The 25,269-nt window shown below is 33.8% G+C and overlaps 1 protein-coding gene across 1 annotated transcript in view; it reads left to right on the forward strand.

Moving 5' to 3' along the window:
* The window catches only part of LOC149788553 (uncharacterized), a 45,468-nt gene extending 25,766 nt beyond the window's left edge, over window positions 1-19,702 (forward strand). The window contains exon 6 of the mRNA XM_089974583.1: window positions 14,731-19,702. Coding sequence (XP_089830709.1) covers window positions 14,731-15,149 — 419 coding nt within the window. The 3' untranslated portion in view covers window positions 15,150-19,702. The remainder of the gene's footprint in view (window positions 1-14,730) is intronic.
* Window positions 19,703-25,269: the final 5,567 nt, after the last annotated feature.

A 25,269-nucleotide genomic window follows, 5' to 3' on the forward strand; every position in this document is an offset into this window, starting at 1 on the left:
ACAGATTTTCCATGAGAATAATGCCTAGTTGTATTAGAAACATCATTTTCCATTGGTTATTTTGCTTGCGCATGAGCAGAAGGGTAAAAGTTGGATTTTTTTTTTTTTTGGCTTAATGGACCCATCATTTTCGTATGGAGACCGCAATTTATTCCAAATGCCCACCTTATCCTAGTTTTTGCAAAGGTTCACCTGTCTGTGTGCAGTTAAGACTGGTATGCCTTAGATCTGCGGCCAAAAGGTCTAAAATCCGGACCCAAAATCGCATTCCGATCTCGATCGAATTTTGGGTGAAAAAAAACCGGGTCCAAAAAATGAAGTTTTTCTCTCTGTATTTTGTAGTGCAACCAGAACTTCCAGATTATTTGATATCAATTTAGAGTTATATCTGTCTGCTTTCTTTTAATACCACCCACGTTGGTGTATCTTAAATGGCCTTGATGCTGCAGAGCTTTGAAGTAGGGTACAGCCTCATCACGCCTACAGACGGGATCGGGGCCGAATCGGATATATATATATATATATATATATATATATATATATATATATATATATATATATATATATATATATATATATATATATGCAATAAACTGACAACGAACAGCACAAAGCTAGTTTCTAACTAGGCCTGGGCACTTCTGACTCAAAATGAATCTTTTTCAACGGCAAATACAGAACAGTTTAAGTTGAAGTAAACTAGCTGAACCAAACAATTTCAAGCTTTTATTCCTGTAGAAATGGTAATGTAATGTTTTGTGACGTTAATGGGTTTTTTTTCTGGGGTTTATTTTGGTTGTCTTTGTTATGTTTTGTTTTTGCCTTTAAAATGACTCATTAAGAGTTAGTCCCGACGTGATCTCTTGCTGGATCCAGTACACTTTAAAGGTATGTTATTCGCCTTATGATTAGACTTTGTTGTCTTTATATATATATATATATATATATATATATATATATATATATATATATATATATATATATATATATATACTGTACTAAGCACTTAAAGTATTGGGCTGAACCGTTTCAATTAGATGCACAAATCAATTTCGGGAATTTTAAACTATTTTCTCTCTCTCTCTCTCTCTCTCTGTCTCTCTCTCTCTCTCTCTCACACACACACACACACACACATTGGGCTACCAAGTACTTATTGAGTGTGTGTCGTGCACGATTTGACTATGAAAAATTCACACATTACAAACTTCGCAGTGTTACTAAACTGCTTTGAAACGTGACATGTCTCATATTAAAAACCGTCAGACACGCACTGTAAGGTAATAAATTGACATTCCTCACACTAAAACTTTTTTAAAAAAACCCGCACCGTAATGTAATGAAAAAGATAATTTTAGATACATAATCTGTCATGTGTTGAGCTATCTTTGTGATATGTACAGCTGATGAACATAAAACTTCATGTCAATTCTACCCGTAGAGAGTGGATTACATTTGTATTGCGTGTTAATTATTTGAGTTATATCGACACGGAATAGAATCGATTCAGTAACATATTCCTTGCATAAAAAACGCAGTAGGATTAACCCTTGAACAATATATCATATTTAACCTGCTTTTTCTTCTTCCTACTTTGGTAGGAAAGCTACGAGTGCAACAAGTCTAGAACAGCAGGCATTAGCGTCAAAACAATGGTTTTGAGTAGATATGAAAAGACTGAGGATCTTCCCATTTTCGTGCCAGTATTGATAATTAATCTGCCAAAATGCATTTGTAGATAGGAAGACAACAACGTTCTTCCCCATGTTACTGTGTTTCCATTTTAGCTCGGAGGAATTTATCCCTTTCAGTCGTATGGCATACTGTCTACTTAATGTTACTTTGAATACTTTATATTTCTAATAAAATATACTTGTCTGTATAATGACGATGAAAAAATGAGCCTTGTTATGCAAGTGGGCATAGCTCAATTTTAATTCTTTGATGATTTAATTGGACTTAGATTACATCCTTGATATAGTTGGACAATATGCTTGTAGTACTTAAAACAATAATTTCAGTAGAAAATGCTTTAAAAGGTAATTTATTAAATGTTTTTCATTTATTAAATGTGTTTTATGTTTTGTTCATTATAAATTTCTACGCTACGAGATAAAGAGACGAAAGACTTGAAACAGTTTAAATTCACGTTAGATGTATCTAAGGAAATAATGATGACCGCTTGTGATCTACAGCAGAGATAAGAGACAGAAAATTAGACAAGACGAAGACAAAATAGCTCTTAAGTTTAAATCCTAAGTTTAGAGATTGATAGCATAGAAAAACACGATACCAGAGAGAGAGAGAGAGAGAGAGAGAGAGAGAGAGAGAGAGAGAGAGAGTGAGTTGGGGTTATTATGAAAACAGACAAAACGAACGTAAATGGAAAGATGAAATTTGTTGTGCTGCTGCTTTTGTTGATGGTTCGTAGAATTGTAGTGCTTGACATCAAGACCGTCGACTCAATTGCAATACTTTACTCACTCATAGTACTAAACTGGAAATGCTTTGTGTTATTTTCATAATACTGGAATCCTCAATTCAACAGTACTGACAGTCATCAGGGTATCTGTAATCTAATCTGCCATTTAAAACTAAAATGTTCTAAATTGCCGTTTAATGCTAAAGTGTTCTAAATAACGTAGGTGTTTTTCGTAAATAATATAAGTGTTGATAATGATGATGATGGTAGTGGTAGCGGTATAGCTTATCGTAGGAAGATACTATTTTTATTAATAAATTTGTAAAGGACATTATTTTTAAACGGGACTACGTTAACGACCTAAGTTTGAATCCATTTGAATATAGTCAAAGCGAATTGTGTGTGTTTGAATGTTTGTATATGTGGAAGTGTGTGTGTGTGTGTGCGTGTGTGTGTGTGTGTGTGCGTGCGTGCGTGCGTGCGTGTGTGTGTGTGTGTGTGTGCGCGCGCGGCGGTGTTTTTGTTCAATAAAAATAATACTGACGTTTCGAATGTCATAATAAAGAACTAAGATATGTTTTATTGTATTTGAAAAGAAGTATTACAAAGTCACAGTATCAGCAGAATCTCTCAGTTGTACAACATGTGCTTCCTGCTTTTTTATGGAAGCGTTTTCGGTTTGTGTTGGTCAGCAGTAATTGTAAAAAGACACATCCTTCTGTCTTATTGCATGAAATCATTTTATACCGGTTAACATGTGACTAATAATTATTTAATAATGAAGACAAATAAAGTTGATTAATACATTTTTTTCTATTTACCCAGAAAACGGTCTTCTCCAATGGACTGTTTGGTAAATCGTAGTATTTTCTCATGCCATCTCTCATCAGTTGCTTCTTTGCCTTTGTTAGTACGTTAATGATTCATTCTCTTTGAACTTGTTGTTACGGTAATGATTAGTTTGGTTTTTTTGTTATTACGATCATAATTCGTTTGCTTTTTCTTTGTTATTGCAACAGTTATTCCTTCACTTTGGATCATTTATTACGTCATGGATTCGTTGCTTTTGCTTTGGTGTTACGTTAATAATTCATTTGCTTTTGCTTTGCTTTACAATTTTATGATTCGTTCTTTTTCGCATTGTTATTCCTTTAATGTTTGTTTGCTTTTTATTTGTTTTTACGTTAGTGATTTGTTTGCTAAATTTAGCTGTTATTACTTTAATAATTCGTTTGCTGTTTCTTTACGTAAATATATAGTTTTTTCTTTGTTGTTACGTTAATGATTAATTTGATTTTTCTTTGTTATTACGTTAATTATTCGTTTGCTTTGTCTTTGTTATTACATTCATTAATGATTCCTTTGAAGTTTCTTTGTTATTATGTTAATTATTTGTGCTCTTTGGCTTTGTAATTACGTTAACGATTCGTTCATTTTTCTCTACAGTCTATCGGTAGAGGGACCTAATCCCTTCGATCTGTTGTTTACCTAACTTTAATTCATCTTTGAAATTTTTGACATCATTCAGTTTAAGAAAGCCTCGGCCAGAGGTTTTATAATGTAGCTTGGTATGCCGTCAAGGGATATGTTTTTACTGTTAGCAGATGTGGATTTGACATATTTTGCCAAGTCTATGCATGCCTTTTCTTTTAATTACACCAGTCTCACTCCTTTATGCAAATCTAATTCGGAAATAGTGCAGCTTTTATTTCCTTGATCACAGTCTAAATTGTACCGAGTATTACTATGTAATTTTTCAAATCATTTCCTTTAGTCTCATTACATTGTTTTTGAGACTTTTTTTTTACAGATATTGTGCATAACCTAGTTGGATGGTTTGAATTATTTTCGATATTTGTATATTGGTTGCTTCATAGTCATTTTATCTCCTTTACTTACGCTTTCACCTGTGTGTTGAAAACGATATAACAGCAATGAAAACGATATAACAGCAGTGAAAACGATATAACAGCGAAGACCATGCTGTTCACAACGGCGTTGCCTACATACATCTAGGTTCACATGCGGTCTAATGATTGTACTTTTCAGTATGCCTAGTTTCTATTTGTTTTAGTGTTTTTAAATACCCTAAGTGAGGATGTTATATCAAACTCCCTTGTAATTTTGTTATAGCGCTTCTAAGCTTTCAGGCATTTCTACATCCTCCCCTTAAATTACAGTCCGTGTGTAGTTCTAAGTAGCCAGGCACTTTTACATCTTCCTTACGTTGCAATTCATAATTAGTTCTAAGTAGCCAGCCATTTCTACATCTTCCTTACGTTGCAGTTCATAATTAGTTCTAAGTAGCCAGCCATTTCTACATTCTCTCTTCTGAAGTTCAGTGAGGACGTTCAAAGTCAACGACAGTTTAAGCAGTTTTTTTTTATATTCAGGATGTATTTTATATTTTTGTCCGATGCGTTATGATTTCAAATGCATATCTTTAAAAGTAGGTGTGTTTGTTTCCAGGTTCGTTTATCAATTAATTGTTCTGAATCTTAATTGAATATGATTTTGATTATTGTAAATAGCCACAAGGTATGATGCTTACTTCGTCAGTCATAAATATTTTATCGTCATGAGCTGTCAAAGGAGATCGTTCATCGTCATGTTGTAATTATATGGCAGATTAGTTTAGAAGTAGTGCAGGCTATATACATTTTGAATTTTGAATCTTTTGATCATGCATTTAGTTTTCATTTACAAGTTTTCTTCATGGCATGTACTAAATTAATAGAGGTGTGATCTTTATCTGCAATATTCTTGTAGGTATTTCGTTTAGTTTATCTATGAAAATGTCGGTAATTTCTGTTTATTCATTATGCTATTAAGATCGCATTGTTCTTATTGTAAAATGCAACATTACCCTTCGTGTCATTGTAAATGTTGTCAGTTTCAACGAGGGTACAAGACAACTTCACAGTCTTATGTAGTTTTACATTGTCTTCGTACAAATTATTCATTTTGTAAATTTCGTACATTACACACTTAAATAGGTTCAACAGCATGAAACCACCGTATATGGTTAATAAAAAAAAATTATGCTTTTTTATCTGATATATTGTTTTGTTACCAGTCTAACTTACTGAACAGGCATGCATTGATATCTTGCTGAAACATATATTCTTAAAATCCAAGTGGATGATATAGGAATGCGGGTGGACTTGTCATATTCACCGTCATTGCTAATTTGTCTTTCTTAATATGTGTAATCGTCCTTGTTGGCATCAGTTTAATAATGTAGCATTCTGCTAATTTCTCGTATTCTACTTGGTGGTACTATACTAATTTATCTTACTCCACTCTATGGTACATTAGTAATGGAATCTATGGTCGGGTTTGCGCCAAGACAAGGAATCCCAGTCAAGGGGTTTCATTAGTTGTCTCCTTACGATGCTTTTATGGGTGAGAGACCAATAATATATCCCCGCAACTGGACTTTACGTGTCTCGGCGCAAACCTCAACATATATTATCCTTTACAGTTGAAAGAACTTTGCATTATTGCAATATACAGTGTAGCAGATTCAACTCATAGAGTATTCATCACTCACTTTTATTTCTTCACATCTATCTGTAGGTGATTCGGGCTGATAATATTTTATGAAAATCTGAATAATCATTTCAATAGAATCCAACTATATTTACCGCTTATATGCACTCACCCACAAACATCTACAACTTATGGTATAATTGTTACTTACTGTAAGTATTGTACGAAAAGGCATATAGCCAAATGCAAATGTTGTTTACATACGGCGCATTAATATGAATATGCTAATGAAGGGTGTGGGGTGACCAGTCCATCCGAAGTACACATGTTTTACTCGTGAGCAAATAAAAACGAGAAGTTTTTTAGTATTGAGGTAATATCACATTTAATAGATGAATGTTGTATGAAATTAACAGTAAATAATTAATATTGATTACAAGGAAAAAGTTTCATTTTAGCAGCTTTAATTAAGAAACTTTCTTTGGTAAATAATGAAACAATACTGGGTACACAGCTCTAGGCCATAAGAAAGGGTAAAATGTAACATGAGCGACAGTGCGTTGAAGTATTCATAGGTGATTAGAGATCTGTGTCAATATCGTATATAACTCTTTTGCTTTGTTTTTAACTGATATTCATTGCAAAATTACACTCTTGTATGAAAAACCCTCCAAAGACAGTTCCTATCGGATAACCATGTGCTGAAAGTTCACGTTTCATGGAAAATCAATAGTTTGTACTTTGGAAATATATCAAGTGTTGCTCTTAGTAGTGCAAAAGATATGCTACAGGGAAATCTGCTTGTCGAATAACGTGAAGGCGGATAAATGATTCCTTCTGATTCGTCAGTGCATGATAAATTATTCCATCAGATTGGTCGGTGCATGATTTGTCATTTATGATTGCAAATACGTTTGATTGAACTATGGCACAATGGGTATGTTTGATTGAACTGTGGCACAATGGGTATGTTTGATTGAACTATGGCACAATGGGCATGTTTGACTGAACTGTGGCACAGTGGGTATGTTTGACTGAACTGTGGCACAATGGGTATGTTTGACTGAACTGTGGCACAATGGGTATGTTTGACTGAACTGTGGTACAATGGGTATGTTTGATTGAACTATGGCACAATGGGCATGTTCTACCGAAGAAAACTGGTTTGACATTACACATTTTTTTTTTGTTGTTACTTAGTTCTTGGTAGTTGTTGAGAGGGTTAGGAGTTTTGTGGACAGTAAAACTTGTTTGTCTGGAACATTATTTTATATATGTTTCTGACAGATATTTTCACACGCTTGAGTTGTTGATGCGTTTAGAAGCCAGATCTGGCAAATTTACATTGATAGTCATTTTTTCATAGGTGACTTGAGATTTCTTGCCCCAACTGCTGCTCTTAGTTACTTTCTTCTTATTTTAAGTTTTTTGTTTCTGTTCCCAAAAACTATTTTGGTAAATTTCTGCAAGTGTTGGTGTTTGTTTGATGGTGAAACAACTCATTTGAGACAAGAAGAATACAAACATGGATGCGTCTCTTTATAAAGTAGTTCATAGTGCGTGGACACCGTGACTGAGACGACTGGACTGGGTTTGGAAAAGTAAGGTTAGCAAAAAGAAAAATTTATCTGTAGCATCGGTGGGAATACTTTGTCTGATTCCACGCTGTGGTACTGGACTCATTTCGCCTTGTACTCCACTCTTTGGTAAGGTATTCCACTCCTGATCAGAAGGAACATGTCGTAGTTAACAGTTCATGTCGTAGTTAACAGTTCAAGTTGTTAACGAATGCCCTTCAAACCATCATCAAGGGACAAACCTGAAACGCGGAGATAATAAGCAGAATCGCGTTGTAGTGTCTCATACATACATCTATTCCTGAACTCATTAAATATACCACACAACGTTAGTACGTTCTTTCACAAATAGTTATTATGAAGGCTACACAATGTCTATAAGATGAAGGGTTCTATGATATCCTGTCTAGTATTTATTTGATATATTCGAGTTGATTGGGGACGAGGAAAACTTTGTATCACCGGTATAGCTGCTTTCTTCTCGTAAATATTGACTGTGTATTTTTTAAACTGTTTCAGTGGTTTCGTAAGCTTTTCATCACTCCAATTCTCTGTTAATTGCTCCAACAATGATCACTCCTTTCTTCCGATGTTACTAGATTGTCACTCCTGTCTTCCAATGTTACTAGATAATCAATCCTTTCTTCCGATGTTATTAGATAATCAATCCTTTCGATGCTACTAGGTAATCAGTTTTTTCTTCTGATATTACTAGATAATCAATCCTTTCTTCCGATGTTACTAGATAACCAATCCGTTCTTCCGATGTTACTAGACAATCAATCGTTTCTTCCGATGTTACTAGATAATCAATCATTTCTTCCGATGTTATTAGATAATCAATCCTTTCTTCCGATGTTACTAGATAATCAATCCTTTCTTCCAATGTTACTAGATAATCAATCATTTCTTCCGATGTTATTAGATAATCAATCCTTTCTTCCGATGTTATTAGATAATCAATCCTTTCTTCCGATGTTACTAGATGATCACTCCTTTCTTCCAATGTTACTAGACAATCAATCATTTCTTCCGATGTTACTAGATAATCAATCATTTCTTCCGATGTTATTAGATAATCAATCCGTTCTTCCGATGTTACTAGATAACCAATCCGTTCTTCCGATGTTACTAGACAATCAATCGTTTCTTCCGATGTTACTAGATAATCAATCATTTCTTCCGATGTTATTAGATAATCAATCCTTTCTTCCGATGTTATTAGATAATCAATCCTTTCTTCCGATGTTACTAGATAATCAATCCTTTCTTCCGATGTTACTAGATGATCACTCCTTTCTTCCAATGTTACTAGACAATCAATCATTTCTTCCGATGTTATTAGATAATCAATCCTTTCGATGCTACTAGGTAATCAGTTTTTTCTTCTGATATTACTAGACAATCAATCCTCTCTTCCGATGTTACTAGATAACCAATCCGTTCTTCCGATGTTACTAGACAATCAATCCTTTCTTCCGATGTTATTAGATAATCAATCCTTTCGATGCTACTAGGTAATCAGTTTTTTCTTCTGATATTACTAGACAATCAATCCTTTCTTCCGATGTTACTAGATGATCACTCCTTTCTTCCAATGTTACTAGACAATCAATCATTTCTTCCGATGTTATTAGATAATCAATCCTTTCGATGCTACTAGGTAATCAGTTTTTTCTTCTGATATTACTAGATAATCAATCCTCTCTTCCGATGTTACTAGATAACCAATCCGTTCTTCCGATGTTACTAGACAATCAATCGTTTCTTCCGATGTTACTAGATAATCAATCATTTCTTCCGATGTTATTAGATAATCAATCCTTTCTTCCGATGTTATTAGATAATCAATCCTTTCTTCCGATGTTACTAGATAATCAATCCTTTCTTCCGATGTTACTAGATGATCACTCCTTTCTTCCAATGTTACTAGACAATCAATCATTTCTTCCGATGTTATTAGATAATCAATCCTTTCGATGCTACTAGGTAATCAGTTTTTTCTTCTGATATTACTAGATAATCAATCCTCTCTTCCGATGTTACTAGATAACCAATCCGTTCTTCCGATGTTACTAGACAATCAATCCTTTCTTCCGATGTTATTAGATAATCAATCCTTTCGATGCTACTAGGTAATCAGTTTTTTCTTCTGATATTACTAGACAATCAATCCTTTCTTCCGATGTTACTAGATGATCACTCCTTTCTTCCAATGTTACTAGACAATCAATCATTTCTTCCGATGTTATTAGATAATCAATCCTTTCTTCCGATGTTATTAGATAATCAATCCGTTCTTCCGATGTTACTAGACAATCAATCGTTTCTTCCGATGTTACTAGATAATCAATCCTTTCTTCCGATGTTATTAGATAATCAATCCTTTCTTCCGATGTTATTAGATAATCAATCATTTCTTCCGATGTTATTAGATAATCAATCCTTTCTTCCGATGTTACTAGATAATCAATCCTTTCTTCTGATATTACTAGATAACCAATCCGTTCTTCCGATGTTACTAGACAATCAATCGTTTCTTCCGATGTTACTAGATAATCAATCATTTCTTCCGATGTTATTAGATAATCAATCCTTTCTTCCGATGTTATTAGATAATCAATCATTTCTTCCGATGTTATTAGATAATCAATCCTTTCTTCTGATATTACTAGACAATCAATCCTTTCTTCCAATGTTACTAGATAATCAATCATTTCTTCCGATGTTATTAGATAATCAATCCTTTCTTCCGATGTTATTAGATAATCAATCATTTCTTCCGATGTTATTAGATAATCAATCCTTTCTTCCGATGTTACTAGATAATCAATCCTTTCTTCTGATATTACTAGATAATCAATCCTTTCTTCCGATGTTACTAGATAACCAATCCGTTCTTCCGATGTTACTAGACAATCAATCGTTTCTTCCGATGTTACTAGATAATCAATCATTTCTTCCGATGTTATTAGATAATCAATCCTTTCTTCCGATGTTATTAGATAATCAATCATTTCTTCCGATGTTATTAGATAATCAATCCTTTCTTCTGATATTACTAGACAATCAATCCTTTCTTCCGATGTTACTAGATGATCACTCCTTTCTTCCAATGTTACTAGACAATCAATCATTTCTTCCGATGTTATTAGATAATCAATCCTTTCGATGCTACTAGGTAATCAGTTTTTTCTTCTGATATTACTAGATAATCAATCCTCTCTTCCGATGTTACTAGATAACCAATCCGTTCTTCCGATGTTACTAGACAATCAATCCTTTCTTCCGATGTTATTAGATAATCAATCCTTTCGATGCTACTAGGTAATCAGTTTTTTCTTCTGATATTACTAGACAATCAATCCTTTCTTCCGATGTTACTAGATGATCACTCCTTTCTTCCAATGTTACTAGACAATCAATCATTTCTTCCGATGTTATTAGATAATCAATCCTTTCGATGCTACTAGGTAATCAGTTTTTTCTTCTGATATTACTAGACAATCAATCCTTTCTTCCGATGTTACTAGATGATCACTCCTTTCTTCCAATGTTACTAGACAATCAATCATTTCTTCCGATGTTACTAGATAATCAATCATTTCTTCCGATGTTACTAGACAATCAATCCTTTCTTCCGATGTTACTAGATAATCAATCCTTTCTTCCGATGTTACTAGATGATCACTCCTTTCTTCCAATGTTACTAGACAATCAATCATTTCTTCCGATGTTATTAGATAATCAATCCTTTCGATGCTACTAGGTAATCAGTTTTTTCTTCTGATATTACTAGATAATCAATCCTCTCTTCCGATGTTACTAGATAACCAATCCGTTCTTCCGATGTTACTAGACAATCAATCCTTTCTTCCGATGTTATTAGATAATCAATCCTTTCGATGCTACTAGGTAATCAGTTTTTTCTTCTGATATTACTAGACAATCAATCCTTTCTTCCGATGTTACTAGATGATCACTCCTTTCTTCCAATGTTACTAGACAATCAATCATTTCTTCCGATGTTATTAGATAATCAATCCTTTCGATGCTACTAGGTAATCAGTTTTTTCTTCTGATATTACTAGATAATCAATCCTCTCTTCCGATGTTACTAGATAACCAATCCGTTCTTCCGATGTTACTAGACAATCAATCCTTTCTTCCGATGTTATTAGATAATCAATCCTTTCGATGCTACTAGGTAATCAGTTTTTTCTTCTGATATTACTAGACAATCAATCCTTTCTTCCGATGTTACTAGACAATCAATCCTTTCTTCCGATGTTACTAGATGATCACTCCTTTCTTCCAATGTTACTAGACAATCAATCATTTCTTCCGATGTTATTAGATAATCAATCCTTTCGATGCTACTAGGTAATCAGTTTTTTCTTCTGATATTACTAGACAATCAATCCTCTCTTCCGATGTTACTAGATAACCAATCCGTTCTTCCGATATTACTAGATAATCAATCCTTGCTTCCGATATTACTAGGACTCTATCTGTACATTTTGTAAACTCTTCGAATTCTGTAACTTATAATGATGAAAACGAAATAGTGCTGACACACAAATTACGTGAAAGTTTGATTACAGGTTGAGGACATCGGCTAATTAGGATGAATACAAGCAGATGATGAAGGAGGTGTTGGGCAAATAAGATTCTTACTGGTCCCTATTTAGCCATGCTAGTTGTAATACATATGTACATAATTTTAAGTAGTTCCTTTACGATGATTTTTTCTGCAGTTACGCTAGGCATTAATATAGTTTCATCGCATAATTTCACTTATGGCGTGAAATATCAAAGCAAAAAATTCAGTAATGACGTTGAACAGTTAACTAAATCTTGGTTATTTGTCTGTATTAAATATCTTTTCCCGCATATATTGTATCAAAATGTTGATGTGTACATAGAACGGTTTCACATGCTCCAGAAATATACGATATCTAATTAAAATGTTAAAGGAACTTTATAGTAATTTTGATAAAGTTTGATTTAAAAGATCGTGTTATCCCTTGACAGCTCTTATAAAGTTAGGAATTTGATGTTAATGACATATAATACACGTGTTTTTATTGAAATTTTAATACACAGTTGTTGATTTAATAAGTACAGAAAACTACATACTTTTTTCTTAACAATGCACACATTAACTGTAATTTTTGTTTATTCTTTGTCATCTGCATATAATTTATTACAAAGTTCTTCCTTTAAAAAAGCGGGATGAGTCCACTTTTTAACTCAGCCGAGTTTGACCTCATAAGGTGTGCACACATATTTTGCGGTGTTTCTCTTTTCGCTTGGAATTCACCTGCATCTAGGATATGCGGGTGGCATGAACTGGTCTTGCAGTACAGACAGGCTTTGTCTGACCGGGACAAATTTACTTTTTAAAAACTTTTTTTGTCCAACGTTATATATACTTAAGTATTAGTTTATGAAATACATATACTTTAAAGATTAATAAATGGCAGAAGACGGAAAGGTAGGTCGGATAATCTATTTAAAATTGCGGAAAGAAAGCTCTTGTAATTCTTGATGTGGATTTTGCTTTGGAAAGTGCTTCGTGATGTCAGGAGGAAGAGACATTAAACTATTTTTCATGATATAGTCATCATTTATACATGCTTGAGACATCAGAGACATATGTAAAAAGTTACATGTCATATAGATATATGTGGTGGCATACCCAGGCTGGATAGCTCAGTATTGTGTTACGTATAGGGGATTAAACGTAAGTAACAAGACAATGTACAACCAAACAAGCATTCAAGATCTCCAAAATATAAATTTATTTAAATACAATATAAAATCAAAGTTAAAGAATTAAAATAACTGTAGTGTAGTAATTCCTAGAAAATTTAAACATAATAATCCTAAATGGTACTATCAATTTCTTACTAATCCAGAAACTCTTCAAAGGTATTCCGTACGACGGTTCTAAAGTGCATATGTGCTAGCGTGATAACATCACTGAATTTAACACAGTTGTTAACCCATTGTTTTACTTCAGTGAACGTAGAATAACAGTGAAGTCCTTGAAAGTTTAACATAATCTGATGGAATTAGTTAACTATTCAGATTCTTGAAGAAATCCACATCATCCTCAAAGTACTGACTTTAAATTAAAGATCATCCTCTCTGCGATGTCCAACGACATATAAATAAATCAGAAGCTCCTCTCTCTCATACAAAGCTGGATATAAACATGAAGAATGGGATAGGTGGTGCATATGGTCATTATATAGTAATCATATGCTCACCAAATCAATAGAATCTGATTCAGTTCAATTTCTCGAACAATTAAATCTTATTTCTTTGAAACAGTCCTGTCATGAACTTCAAATTTTATTGAACTCATCCAATGCTCGGGCGTGTGTGATAGCTCTCTGCTGAGCAGTTGCACTACGAATTCCACGAGATGTTTATTTGACATCCATTCATATCCGCTTGGCACGCTTGACCGAATTATCGGTAGTTGTTGATTTGACCTTAGCGATCGACCTTGTTATTAATGAGGTCCCTATGATGTAGTGTACATGTACATTACTATAGTGCTTGCCAGCGCTGACTTTAATAATTTAAATTATAACTATCATTGCGCCAAACGACTGAAATAAAAACTATATTATAATTACAAAAGATGATACATAGATCCGGAACAATGATAGTAAGTTTCATCCCTTACAGTCTAATAAAACTAGATCCAACTGAAGTCAATCATATTTCAAGCCTAATGACGCTGCATGCAAATTTATAGTGATAAAGATCTAAATGCAGATCCTTTAAATTTAATCCCACTGAGAATCATGCTATAGAAGGCTTCTGAAAGGATCGTTACTGGACAACAGACTAACTCGCACTTGTTCATGCCAGTGTATGTACCGTATTGGTGTATAAGTGTACATTTTTTATTTTGCGCACGTCTGAGATAGACACCTTCTTAGCCAAATGAAGTTGCTGAAGCAAAAGGGTAGCATCCTGCCAACACTGACAAGTGACAATACTTGTAATTTCATATTGTTATAAATTATTTTTTCTCCACCCGTTGATGTGCATCGGTAATGTTTGTATTTTCAACAAGTAGAGGTATGATGTTTCTTGAAAAAGAAAACGATACGTGTAATAAAACTGTTATTTAATACTGAATAAATGAGCGATTTAATTTCATACTTATAATATTTTTCAAATGGTCAGAATTAATGTCTTACCTTCATTTTATTCCAGCCCCTTCATTTTCTGGTTTCCGCTCAAAACTTAACCTTAGTGGATGTCGCAAAAACCAGCCTTCATCATCTAAATTACCAAAGGAAACCTATAAGAAAACAGAGTCCCCCAAACAGATGACGAAACAGAAAAGTAGTGAGTCCATCGATTCTGTAAAACACGACATTGAGGTTCCTCTTGCATCCAAAGCACTGGCTTCAAGTACCGAATTTGCATCCAAACCACCGGCCTCAAATACCGAAGTTATTGTTTCAACCACTAATGAAGAAGATGTGCAGTTTGAAACTAAACCACTTATTGTGGAGGAACTGACCAACGAAAATGCAGGTGAAAATGCAGTTGATGATAAAGAAGCCATTGTAGGTGGTCATTCCATGGAGGAAGTTATTCCCATGGTAACTGTTACATTGGATACATGATCGAGAGAGTAACATTTTATGTCTGTATGCAAAATCCCATAAAAATAGATGTGTGCTGTTTCCTAGTTACTATTTGAAACTAAAATAATTAGGTAACATGCTCTAGTTCAGAGAATTTAGAGAATCAGTAGTACATTTGTCTCATTCATAGGAACTTAAAATCACGCGTAGTTGTAAATGATCAATGTTCTGCCTAGTTTGTCATGGTAATAGGGTGCAGAGATGGGGACTCCATTAACTCCGTATGTATTGGCTTTGTGTCAGGAGCTTGTTCCTCATATGATAATGAAAGATAAAGGTATAAAGGTACAGATATAAATAAGTCATGTTAGGGTATAAGACAATGATTTTTGCCATTATCCGTCATCCATTTGCACATGATTTTTATCACCACAGCTCTTAAATTACAAGGATTGCCATGAGGCTTTACACACACATTCATCCAAATGTCTAGTTCACCCTAAATGTAAATGGTGCTTTATTCAATATGGCCACCACATAGGCTATATTGAAAATATTCTTATCGTTATTCCTTTTCATTAGAAAGCGGCGTTATTGACCTTCTCTGTCGATCTGACATCGAATACACCCCATATGGCAGTCAGTTTAAAAATATTCTTATCACTTTTCTTCCTAACTGGAGAGTTGGAGTTTTGCCAAAAGACCGCTTATGATGTCTATCAGGTTCTAAATGGAAATGGTGTTAATCTGACCTCTATTTTGACTCTGATGGCAGCCAACATGAAAATTCTTGTTATCACTACTACTAAATATGTACTTTTATTGACATGGGATTTCACTAGAAGACTTCCTATGCAGTATAGTTGTTCCTGGATGAAAATGGGAAACGAACTGACATCCAGTATGCCCATTATGTTTGCTATGTTGAAAATCTTGTCATTGCTACTCCTCCTGAATGACCCTACCATCCGATTAGCAAGGGTCAGGATTTTCACTCCAATTGCATCGGCGCTAAATAACTTACTTGTGTTGCTGTACTGTAAAGAACAGGGGATTTTAACAATACTTCTTAGGATACCTCGTTTGTTCTAAATGAACAAGGTGCTGATATTACATCCACTATGGCCGCTACGGTAACTCTCTTGATAATCAAATCTTGTTATTGCTTGTTGCATCACCAAAAAGTAATTCAAGAGTATCAGAGATGTCTGAACACTCAGCAGTTAAAACATTAATGGTGTTATGGTTTCCTGGAAATTCGGTTCAACTGGGAAAGCGTTAATTCCGTTAAGGGACTTTTGATTTTCAAGGCTGTGAGAGAGAATAGAACGTTAATTTGGAAACAATGAATGTACATAATCATTCCTTAAAATATGGATATACAAATGCAATAATTCAGTGGACAAAAAAATCTTATATTTGTAATAAAGTTCCTAAACGTTTAGTTACACTGAGAATGATCAACTAGTACTATTGATGATAAATCCATTTTCGATTAATTTAGTATTTATGATAAACCCATGTTTAGTTAATTTAGTATTCTGGCAAAACCCATTTTCAGTTAAGTTTGTATTCTGGCTAAACTCATATACAGTTAATTTAGTATTCACGTCAAACCCAATTTCATTTAATTTAATATTAATTAAAAACCCATATTGTTATTGGTTAATTTAGTATTTACGTCAAACCCAATTTCATTTAATTTAATATTCATGCAAAACCCATTTGCAGTTAATTTAGTATTCACGTCAAACCCATTTTCAGTTAATTTAGTAGCCATTCTATACTCACTGAAACAATTTGTCAATTAATTAAATATTCATACCAAGCCCATTTAAACATGTTGTCAATATTGACATGCTAAGCCGATATAAACAAGTTTTTCATTAGTTTAATATTTGTTTCCAGATCATTATTTTTATCAAAAGAGAAAACTGAAAGGTATAAGAGTATAAATATGGTGCATTAAAAGTTCTAAATATTTTCAAAGTTTTGCATGCCCTGAGACTTATATGGATAAGAAGAAATTGGTACTGATTTCATTGAAAGGATATCTTTAGTAAATAAAACAAAACGGAAACATTTCTAGTTTGATTTCTTTACAGTAACTTTCTTGGACTTCAGCGAGATGTATTAGATAGAAACATAATCTTGTCGCTGAGCATTATTTTTGTTAACTTGGCATTAGTTCATCACAAAAATGAAGAGAAAAGAAAATGTTTTCGTTTTGTTTTTTAATTAAAAAAGTTGTTTGGTAAAGGTATAAATTGTGTACACGATTTAATGGAAGACGTTTCTGCATAGTTTGGATGATTGTCATTTTAAATATTTTCTTACAATTTCTAAAAAAATTTACGTTTTGCTATCGATCTTTATAATTGAATTAAAGCCATTTAAGTTAATTAAATATTGAATATTTTAGAAATTTATAAGAAAAATGATAGTACATGCTTTATCACAAAAAAGCATGAAGAAATATATGATAAACAGACTCAGTTTAACAAAATCTAATCTTTCGAAATGAAATGCCACTTTACAAGAAAAATATTAGTAGCAGTTCTTTGTAACTTATATATTTAAACTTACTAAACTTACAAAGCTAAGTTAGTTATATAGAATTATTGCTTCAAATGTCTTCTTTAGAAATATAATTATCGTCATTGAACTTTGTTTTTCTTGTACATATTAAGTGCATACTTTTGTGAAATTTATCAGTTTGTCAATGAAATGGTAAAATATAATTAAAGTAAGATCTTGTGGTTTTCAAAACAGAAACATTAGTTTTAGAATAAATAATTGAGAACTTTGCTAAGGAAGTGGTACACCTAGTACTCTGTATGCTAAATGATGCATTTATAGCTGTCATTTAAAAATTATAAACATTGCCAATCCTGCATGTTTTCAGAAAGATAGTTAAACTGAATTTCGAAGTAGAATTTAAATCTAAATTTAAGTTTTCAGTAAAACTTTAATTTTAAATTTCAGTAGAATTTTTTAAACTTTTTTTTGTTACATTGCCTATGTAATTCATCGTTGGGAACGGAGGTGGACTTTGAACAAGATTATGATAGAAAATCTTTCAATATTGTCAGCAAGTAAAGTTAGTTTGTATTAACAGCAAGTGATAAATGTTTTTTGTTGTTTGTTTCCTTGTTGTTTTTTAAAACATTTTTGTCAAATGTTATATCAGTAAAGAAATAATGTATAGACATATGAATACTGGGATCCTTATGCTTGTGGTGAAACAAGATTTTTATGAGGATATGCAAGTATATATATGTGTTTCACTGTAATTCGTATCAGTTTCTCTTGTTTCTTGTTTTCTTCTTCTTTCGTTGTTACTTCCCTGTATTTTTCATATCCAATTCGTAATTTTCTCTGTTAAATGAGTTGGGTTCCAGTTCCACAAATCAATGTAGGGAACCAAAGTGTAAGATGCTTTAAAACTTTTCTTGACAATCCGGAAAACAATCTGTCCAAAAATAAGAAAATTTGAATAATGGTATATGAGAACACAGAATCAGCAACACGAATTTGGAGGTGTCAGTTTATCAATCTCTGGTTAAATTGCAGTGGCATGTGAAAGCTATAACTTGATCACATAATCGTGTGCGTGTAAAATCGTAAAATATCATGACTGTATTGTAACCAGAGATTTTAAAAACAATGCCTGTTATAGCTACTTGCTGAGGAGGGTGTGAATAATTAGACACATTGTGATCAATCCATCCATACCTTTGACATAACTTTGCATGTCATTATGTCACTTTATTGTTTATTGATTATATATAACAATCACAGATTGTTATATCCGTACAAATAAAGCTGATTGATTTTGTCTTTGGACGGTATAAGGCATCATTTCAGAAAAAAATGATGCCAATTATTGGTAGCTATAATAGTTTTAATATGCGACTTTACAAAATAACGGATTTTTTCAAGTTTACTATAGTTCAGTTAAATGCAGTTTGTATTCATGGTACCATTTAATTTACATCTATTATCAGGTAAGCATGAACGAGTGAAGTACCAGCCAGCATAAAAAAGATTTGTTTGTTTAAACTTATATCTATGTACCACACATGATATAATAAAGTGAAATAAACAAAGTCATTATATGTATTCCTTAATTTATTTCAACCGTTATTATTGAATATACATGTAGAGCTAAAAATACATATATACGATATGATGATTGTAAAATAAAAATGCATGATTCAGTTATCCATAAAACTCCTTATTCGGGACATATATTTGGAAAGGTGTCTGGATTAATGTGGTCCCACTACATACATACATACATACATACATACATACATAGATGCAAACTGTTTCATATAACATTTCTGCTTGTTTAGTTTTATGGTGACTCGCATGCACCTGGTATGATTGTGCAACATTATTCCAGGTTTGTAACCATGTCACTGTTTCATTTCTGGGATAATAGAAAACAAAGCAATTCTCAGCAAGAACATTTCCCAAGATAAGTCTACTTACACAACTTTCTAACTTGAGTGTCATTTCTAGAAATCAATGATCGTTGTGTTTCTGTATTCCAAATGTAACCATTTTCATTAAATGTCTCACTTTTCTCCATGGTTTTTGCATTTATCTTTTATTTAATCATAGTTTTGTACTTAGAAAAATGTGATACAGTGTAAAGTAAGTAATACGTTTCTTATTGTAATAAATGTAACATAGTACTAATCAAATATGTTTTATAAGTTATGTCAGTAAATTTTGGTATGGGCAATATAAAAAACCAAACATCATCGTAACTCCAGGTGTATGTGCTAAAACACTTTAACCATGCTGACGAGTTAACATGGCAGGAGGTAGTAACCTACTGCCGATCTCTGTAGCGTCAAGGTGGTGTATGATACACTAAAGTGGATGGTATTATAGAAATGTAGATAGATGTAGTTCTACAATGATACCAAATAATTTGGAAGTTCTAGTTGCACTACAAAATACAGAGGAATAAACCTCATGTTTTGGACCCGATTTGTTTCCACCCAAAATTTGCCCGTGGTCGGAATCCGATTTTGTGTCCGGATTTTAGACATTTTGATCTCAGATCTAATGCAGACCGGTATGAACTGCAAACAGACAGACGAACCTTTGCAAAAAGTTGGATAAGATGGGCTTTTGGAATAAAGAGTGGTCTCGATACGGAAATAATGGGTACGTTACAGCAACAACAACAAAAAAATCCAACTTTTACCCTTCTGCTCATGTGCGAGCCAAAGAGCCAATCAAAAACGATGTTTCTAAAACAACTAGGCATTATGTAATTGGAAATTACCTGGAAGTTGATTTATTAGGATTTATTCAGAAAACGACTAAAACCTCCAGGGGTTCATGTGTTAAACAGTATATAGTGCTCTTTGTTCAAAGCCATAGGTCATCTAAAACTTTCACTGATTACATCTAATGAGGGAAGACAGTTTATTGATTTGTCACCAAGAGCAAAGTTTAGTATCCTTAGACAATTCTCAGACCAAATGCCTGATGTTTCTATCACCCAAATATCTGATGTTTCTATGACCCAAGTACCTGATGTTTCTATGACCCAAATACCTGGTGTTTATATGACCCAAATACCTGATGTATATGTGACCCAAATACCAGATGTTTCTGCGACCCAAATGCCTGATGTTTCTAAGACCCAAATACCTCAAGTTCCTAAGACCCAAATGCCTGATGTTTCTAAGACCTAAATACCTGATGTCTCTAATACCCGAATACATGATGTCTATAAGACCCAAATACCTGATGTTCAAAGACCCAAATACCTGATGTTTATAAGACCCAAATTTCTGATATTTCTAAGACCCAAATACCTGATGTTTCTATGACTCAAATGGCTGGTGTTTCTAAGACCCAGATACCTGATGTTTATGTGACCCAAATGCCTGAAGTGCATAAGACCCAGATACCTGATGTTTCTATGACCCAAATGCCTGAAGTGCATAAGACCCAAATACCTGATGTTTCTATGACCCAAATGCCTGAAGTGCATAAGACCCAAATACCTGAAGTTCCTAAGACCTGCATGCCTGATATTTATATGACTCTAATATATGAAGTTCTTATGACCCAAATACCTGACGATTATATGAGCCAGACACCTGAAGTTCCTAAAACCCAATTGCCTGATGTTTCTATGACCCAAATACTTGGTGTTCCTAAGACCCAAATACTTGGTGTTCCTAAGACCCAAATACCTGACGTTTCTAAGACCTAAATTCCTGATGTTATATGACAGAAATACTGATTTTTCTATGACCCAATACAAAATGTTTTTATGACCCAAATACCTGATGTTTCTTTGACCCAAGTACCTGAGGTTCCTAAAACCCAACTACCTGATGTTTATATGAGTCAAATACCTGATGTTTCTATGACTCAGTACCATATGTTTCTGTGATCCAGACTACATTCTCCTCTTTGGTAATGGATTCCATAATACTGAGTATCCGTTTGTGTCTTATTATATGAGATGCGTAATGCATGGGTATGTCCAATGGTTCGTTTATAATTGTTGGTATGTCCAATGGTTGGTTTCCATTGGATGGTTTTCAATGGTTGGTATGTAAAATGGTTGGTTTTCAATGGTTGGGCTCCATTTTCCTACTGTGATCTGTTGTTATATTTTTATTAGGTGTTTGTGAATATTTATAGAGAATTGTAGCTGGTATGCAAGGATTCAAATGTGATATGGGCAAAGTTTCTGTTCACGGGTGATATATATATATATATATATATATATATATATATATATATATATATATATATATAAACCGCTCCGGTGGCCTAGTGGTTTGAGCGTCCGCCTTGGATGCGGGAGGTCGAGGGTTCGATCCCCGGCCGGGTCATACCAAAGACTTACAAAAATGGTACTAATAGATGACTCGCTTGACGCTCAGCGTTAAGAGGTTAGTGTTAGGACTTGTCGGTCCGGTGTCAGTATAATGTGACTGGGATTGTTAAAAGCTACTTTAAAAATCCAAATCACACACACACACACACACACACACACACACACACACACACACACATATATATATATATATATATATATATATATATATATATATATATATATATATATATATATTGATAAAGATATGATATATGATTTCTATGGATGGATGCTATTGATTTAGAGATAATTTCTATACATGGATGCTATTGATATATAGAAATAATTAGTAAAAATGGATTAAATTGATATTGTTACGTCTAGGGGCTAAACTTAAGCAGCAAAACAAGGTAAACAGATCAAGCAATAAATTTCCAAAATACAAATCCATTTGAAATCTAAATCAAAGTGACATAATTATAAATATCTTACAGTGTATGATTTCCTAGAACATGATCCTAAATTGTACTATCAATTTCACACAATCCGGAAATTATCCAAAGCTATTCCGAATGAAAGGTATACTTTGTTTATATGCTACTGTGCTAGCATCACAGTTCTAAATCCATAATGTGCTTGCTTTAGGGTAATCCAGTGAAAGTTGAATATCATTCAATTCCTTGCAACTTTCACATAATCTAATAGAGTTATTTAAATATTCACTTCCGTTAATAAAATTACATTATACAATAGGTACTGACAGTTTGATTAAAGATTTTCCACTCTGCTAATCCAAAGAACAAATACAAATAAATCATTATTTCGTCTCAATGCCTCTCACAGAACTGGCGTATACTGAAGAATGAGACAGTGCATGTTTGGTTCCCTTAAATAGTCACCATATACGCATCGAATCTCATTCACAAAATATTCTCGAACAATTATATCCTTAGATTTTTAAAAAAAATCTAACAACCATGTTCTAACCTGATAAGATTATTAAGACAATACATAATTAGAGCGTACATGAGAGCTCTACAGGATAAAGGTACTCCTTGTTTCTCGTACTGTTTATGTGACCTCTATTAAAATTAATGCATGTGTGGGGGTATTTGACTGAAATAGTTGTTGACTAGACGTTTGCAATCGGCCATGCTTTATGAATGGGATTCTTACAACGTAATGTACATTTTCTTTAAGATAGTGCTAAGCAACCACTGAATTAAAGAACTCAAATATAAATGTCATAGACCCAAATGGCTTCAATAAAAGCAATATTATAATTTTAAAGACGATACAGATATCGTTAACAATGCGCCCACCACCTCATGCGTCACGGCCGCGAGATTGTAGCTCTCGTACTCATTAGTTTCTACCCCGACAATTGCTTGCGTTAGAAGACTTGCATCTTGAAATGGAGACCATCACATCTACCTACGGGTTGCACAACATGGACGGACATCGTAACATATGCGTAAAAAGCTCGGTAATAAAGATTTGATTATGAGATACGCGGTTCTGGCTTGAATGTCTAAGAATCGGAGATCGACATACTAACTAAAATGTGCTATTGAATCATTTTAGCCAGCAGTGTCGCCACACCAGTTTGTTTTAGAAAGCGCCAGAGGACGTATGAAAGCCAGGGATCGCAGGCAAAGAGAAGCGGCATAACCATCTGCTGCCACTCATCCCCGTCTTTCCGCAAGCGTGCATTACAACCCCGAAAGCTATATCCTTGCTGCTGTTTCCGCACCAGAGACTCTCCAGCCAGCTACAGCAGCATCCGCACCATCTTCACTTGCAGTTTTCCTTGCTGACACTCCTACATTTGTTCCTGCTGCGGAGAAAAGAGCTAAGGAGTTGTGGGAAATTATTCTACAGATGGGTGAGCGAGCGACTATAAGGCAACGCGAAGGATTTAACGATCCATTTGGAATTAAATGATCGTTCTAGTCGCAGCGTCCAGATTATATGAAGACTAGACGAAACTAAAAGTAATTGCAAGATCTGATATCTATCGTCAATTTTACATTTTCATTACGATCATAACTTTTGATGGAAGCCATACAAAAATTGTTTTGCTGACATTGTTATTAATGATAACTTCAGCTCTATATTCTGATGAAAGCAATGTAATACTAATAACTTTTTGAAAGTCAGCGAAAAATAAGTGCAACCACTCTATTACAACAAATAGTTTCTTTTGGGGGGCATGTTGCATTTATATTGAATTAAATATGTTTCGCTTGTTTAATATATAAGATGGATGCTTCATGATAAAAAAAATATATTTTATTTGCCACCATTATATTCTGTAAGCATGCTTCTGCCGTAGACGCTGGCAAAATTATGAAGGGGGGGGGGGAAGCGAGCGATAAGCACTATTTATGTTTGGCTTATGCGTCTCTAGCATTTGTGTGAAGGTTAATGGCAGAGTACGAAGCGAGATATTTCGCAAAGTCGCCGACTATACTAAACTCATCATCGTCTATGTTTTCATCCGAAATTACCTGGAATACAGCATTTTCTATGACATTTAACTTGATTGCGACTAACTAACAAAGACTTTCATGGTTTGGGGATTTTGATAATTGTTTGCTCTGTATTATTTTGCTTGCAAACGTTACAGTAGAGCACACTGTAACAATGCTACCAATCACAGAACCAGCAGGTGCGCCAGCTATATTAAGGGAAGCACCAATGAAAGGTGTGCCACCCACGTGGGTAATACCAGCCATTACAGTGTGTAACCAATCCAAAACGTTTAATGCGCTTCTGTATCTCACGTGGAGTTGTCGGCATGCATCCACTTAATGGTTTAAAACATTTTCATTTTCTGATATTTTTATGCGAAAATTTACTGTTCTTAATGTTATGGTAGCATCCGCAATAACAGTCTACATATTAGTGTTAAAATGGTTGATTCATCTTCAATCACAACAACCAAATAGCACGATATTTTCTTCTGTATTTCCTCAAATACAACGTGAGAATGAAATATGCTTATCACGTAATATGTCTCCGCTGCATGTACCAATGGTATCATTATGCTTATCACGTAATATGTCTCCGCTGCATGTACCAATGGTATCATTATGCTTATCACGTAATATGTCTCCGCTGCATGTACCAATGGTATCATTATGTGATAAATTTACAAACACACAACTTGGGGACACTGTACTTCTTCTTTCCACGAGAACTATTATTAACATATCAACGGGGTAATGTAAACATATCATACCTCAATCATGCCCTCTCTACGAAAATACAGAAAGATGTCCATGTTCATTA

Source organism: Sinohyriopsis cumingii, chromosome 11 (genome assembly GCF_028554795.1).
Source record: "Sinohyriopsis cumingii isolate HCF-2022 chromosome 11, ASM2855479v2, whole genome shotgun sequence".
In the NCBI taxonomy this organism is placed as follows: domain Eukaryota; kingdom Metazoa; phylum Mollusca; class Bivalvia; order Unionida; family Unionidae; genus Sinohyriopsis; species Sinohyriopsis cumingii.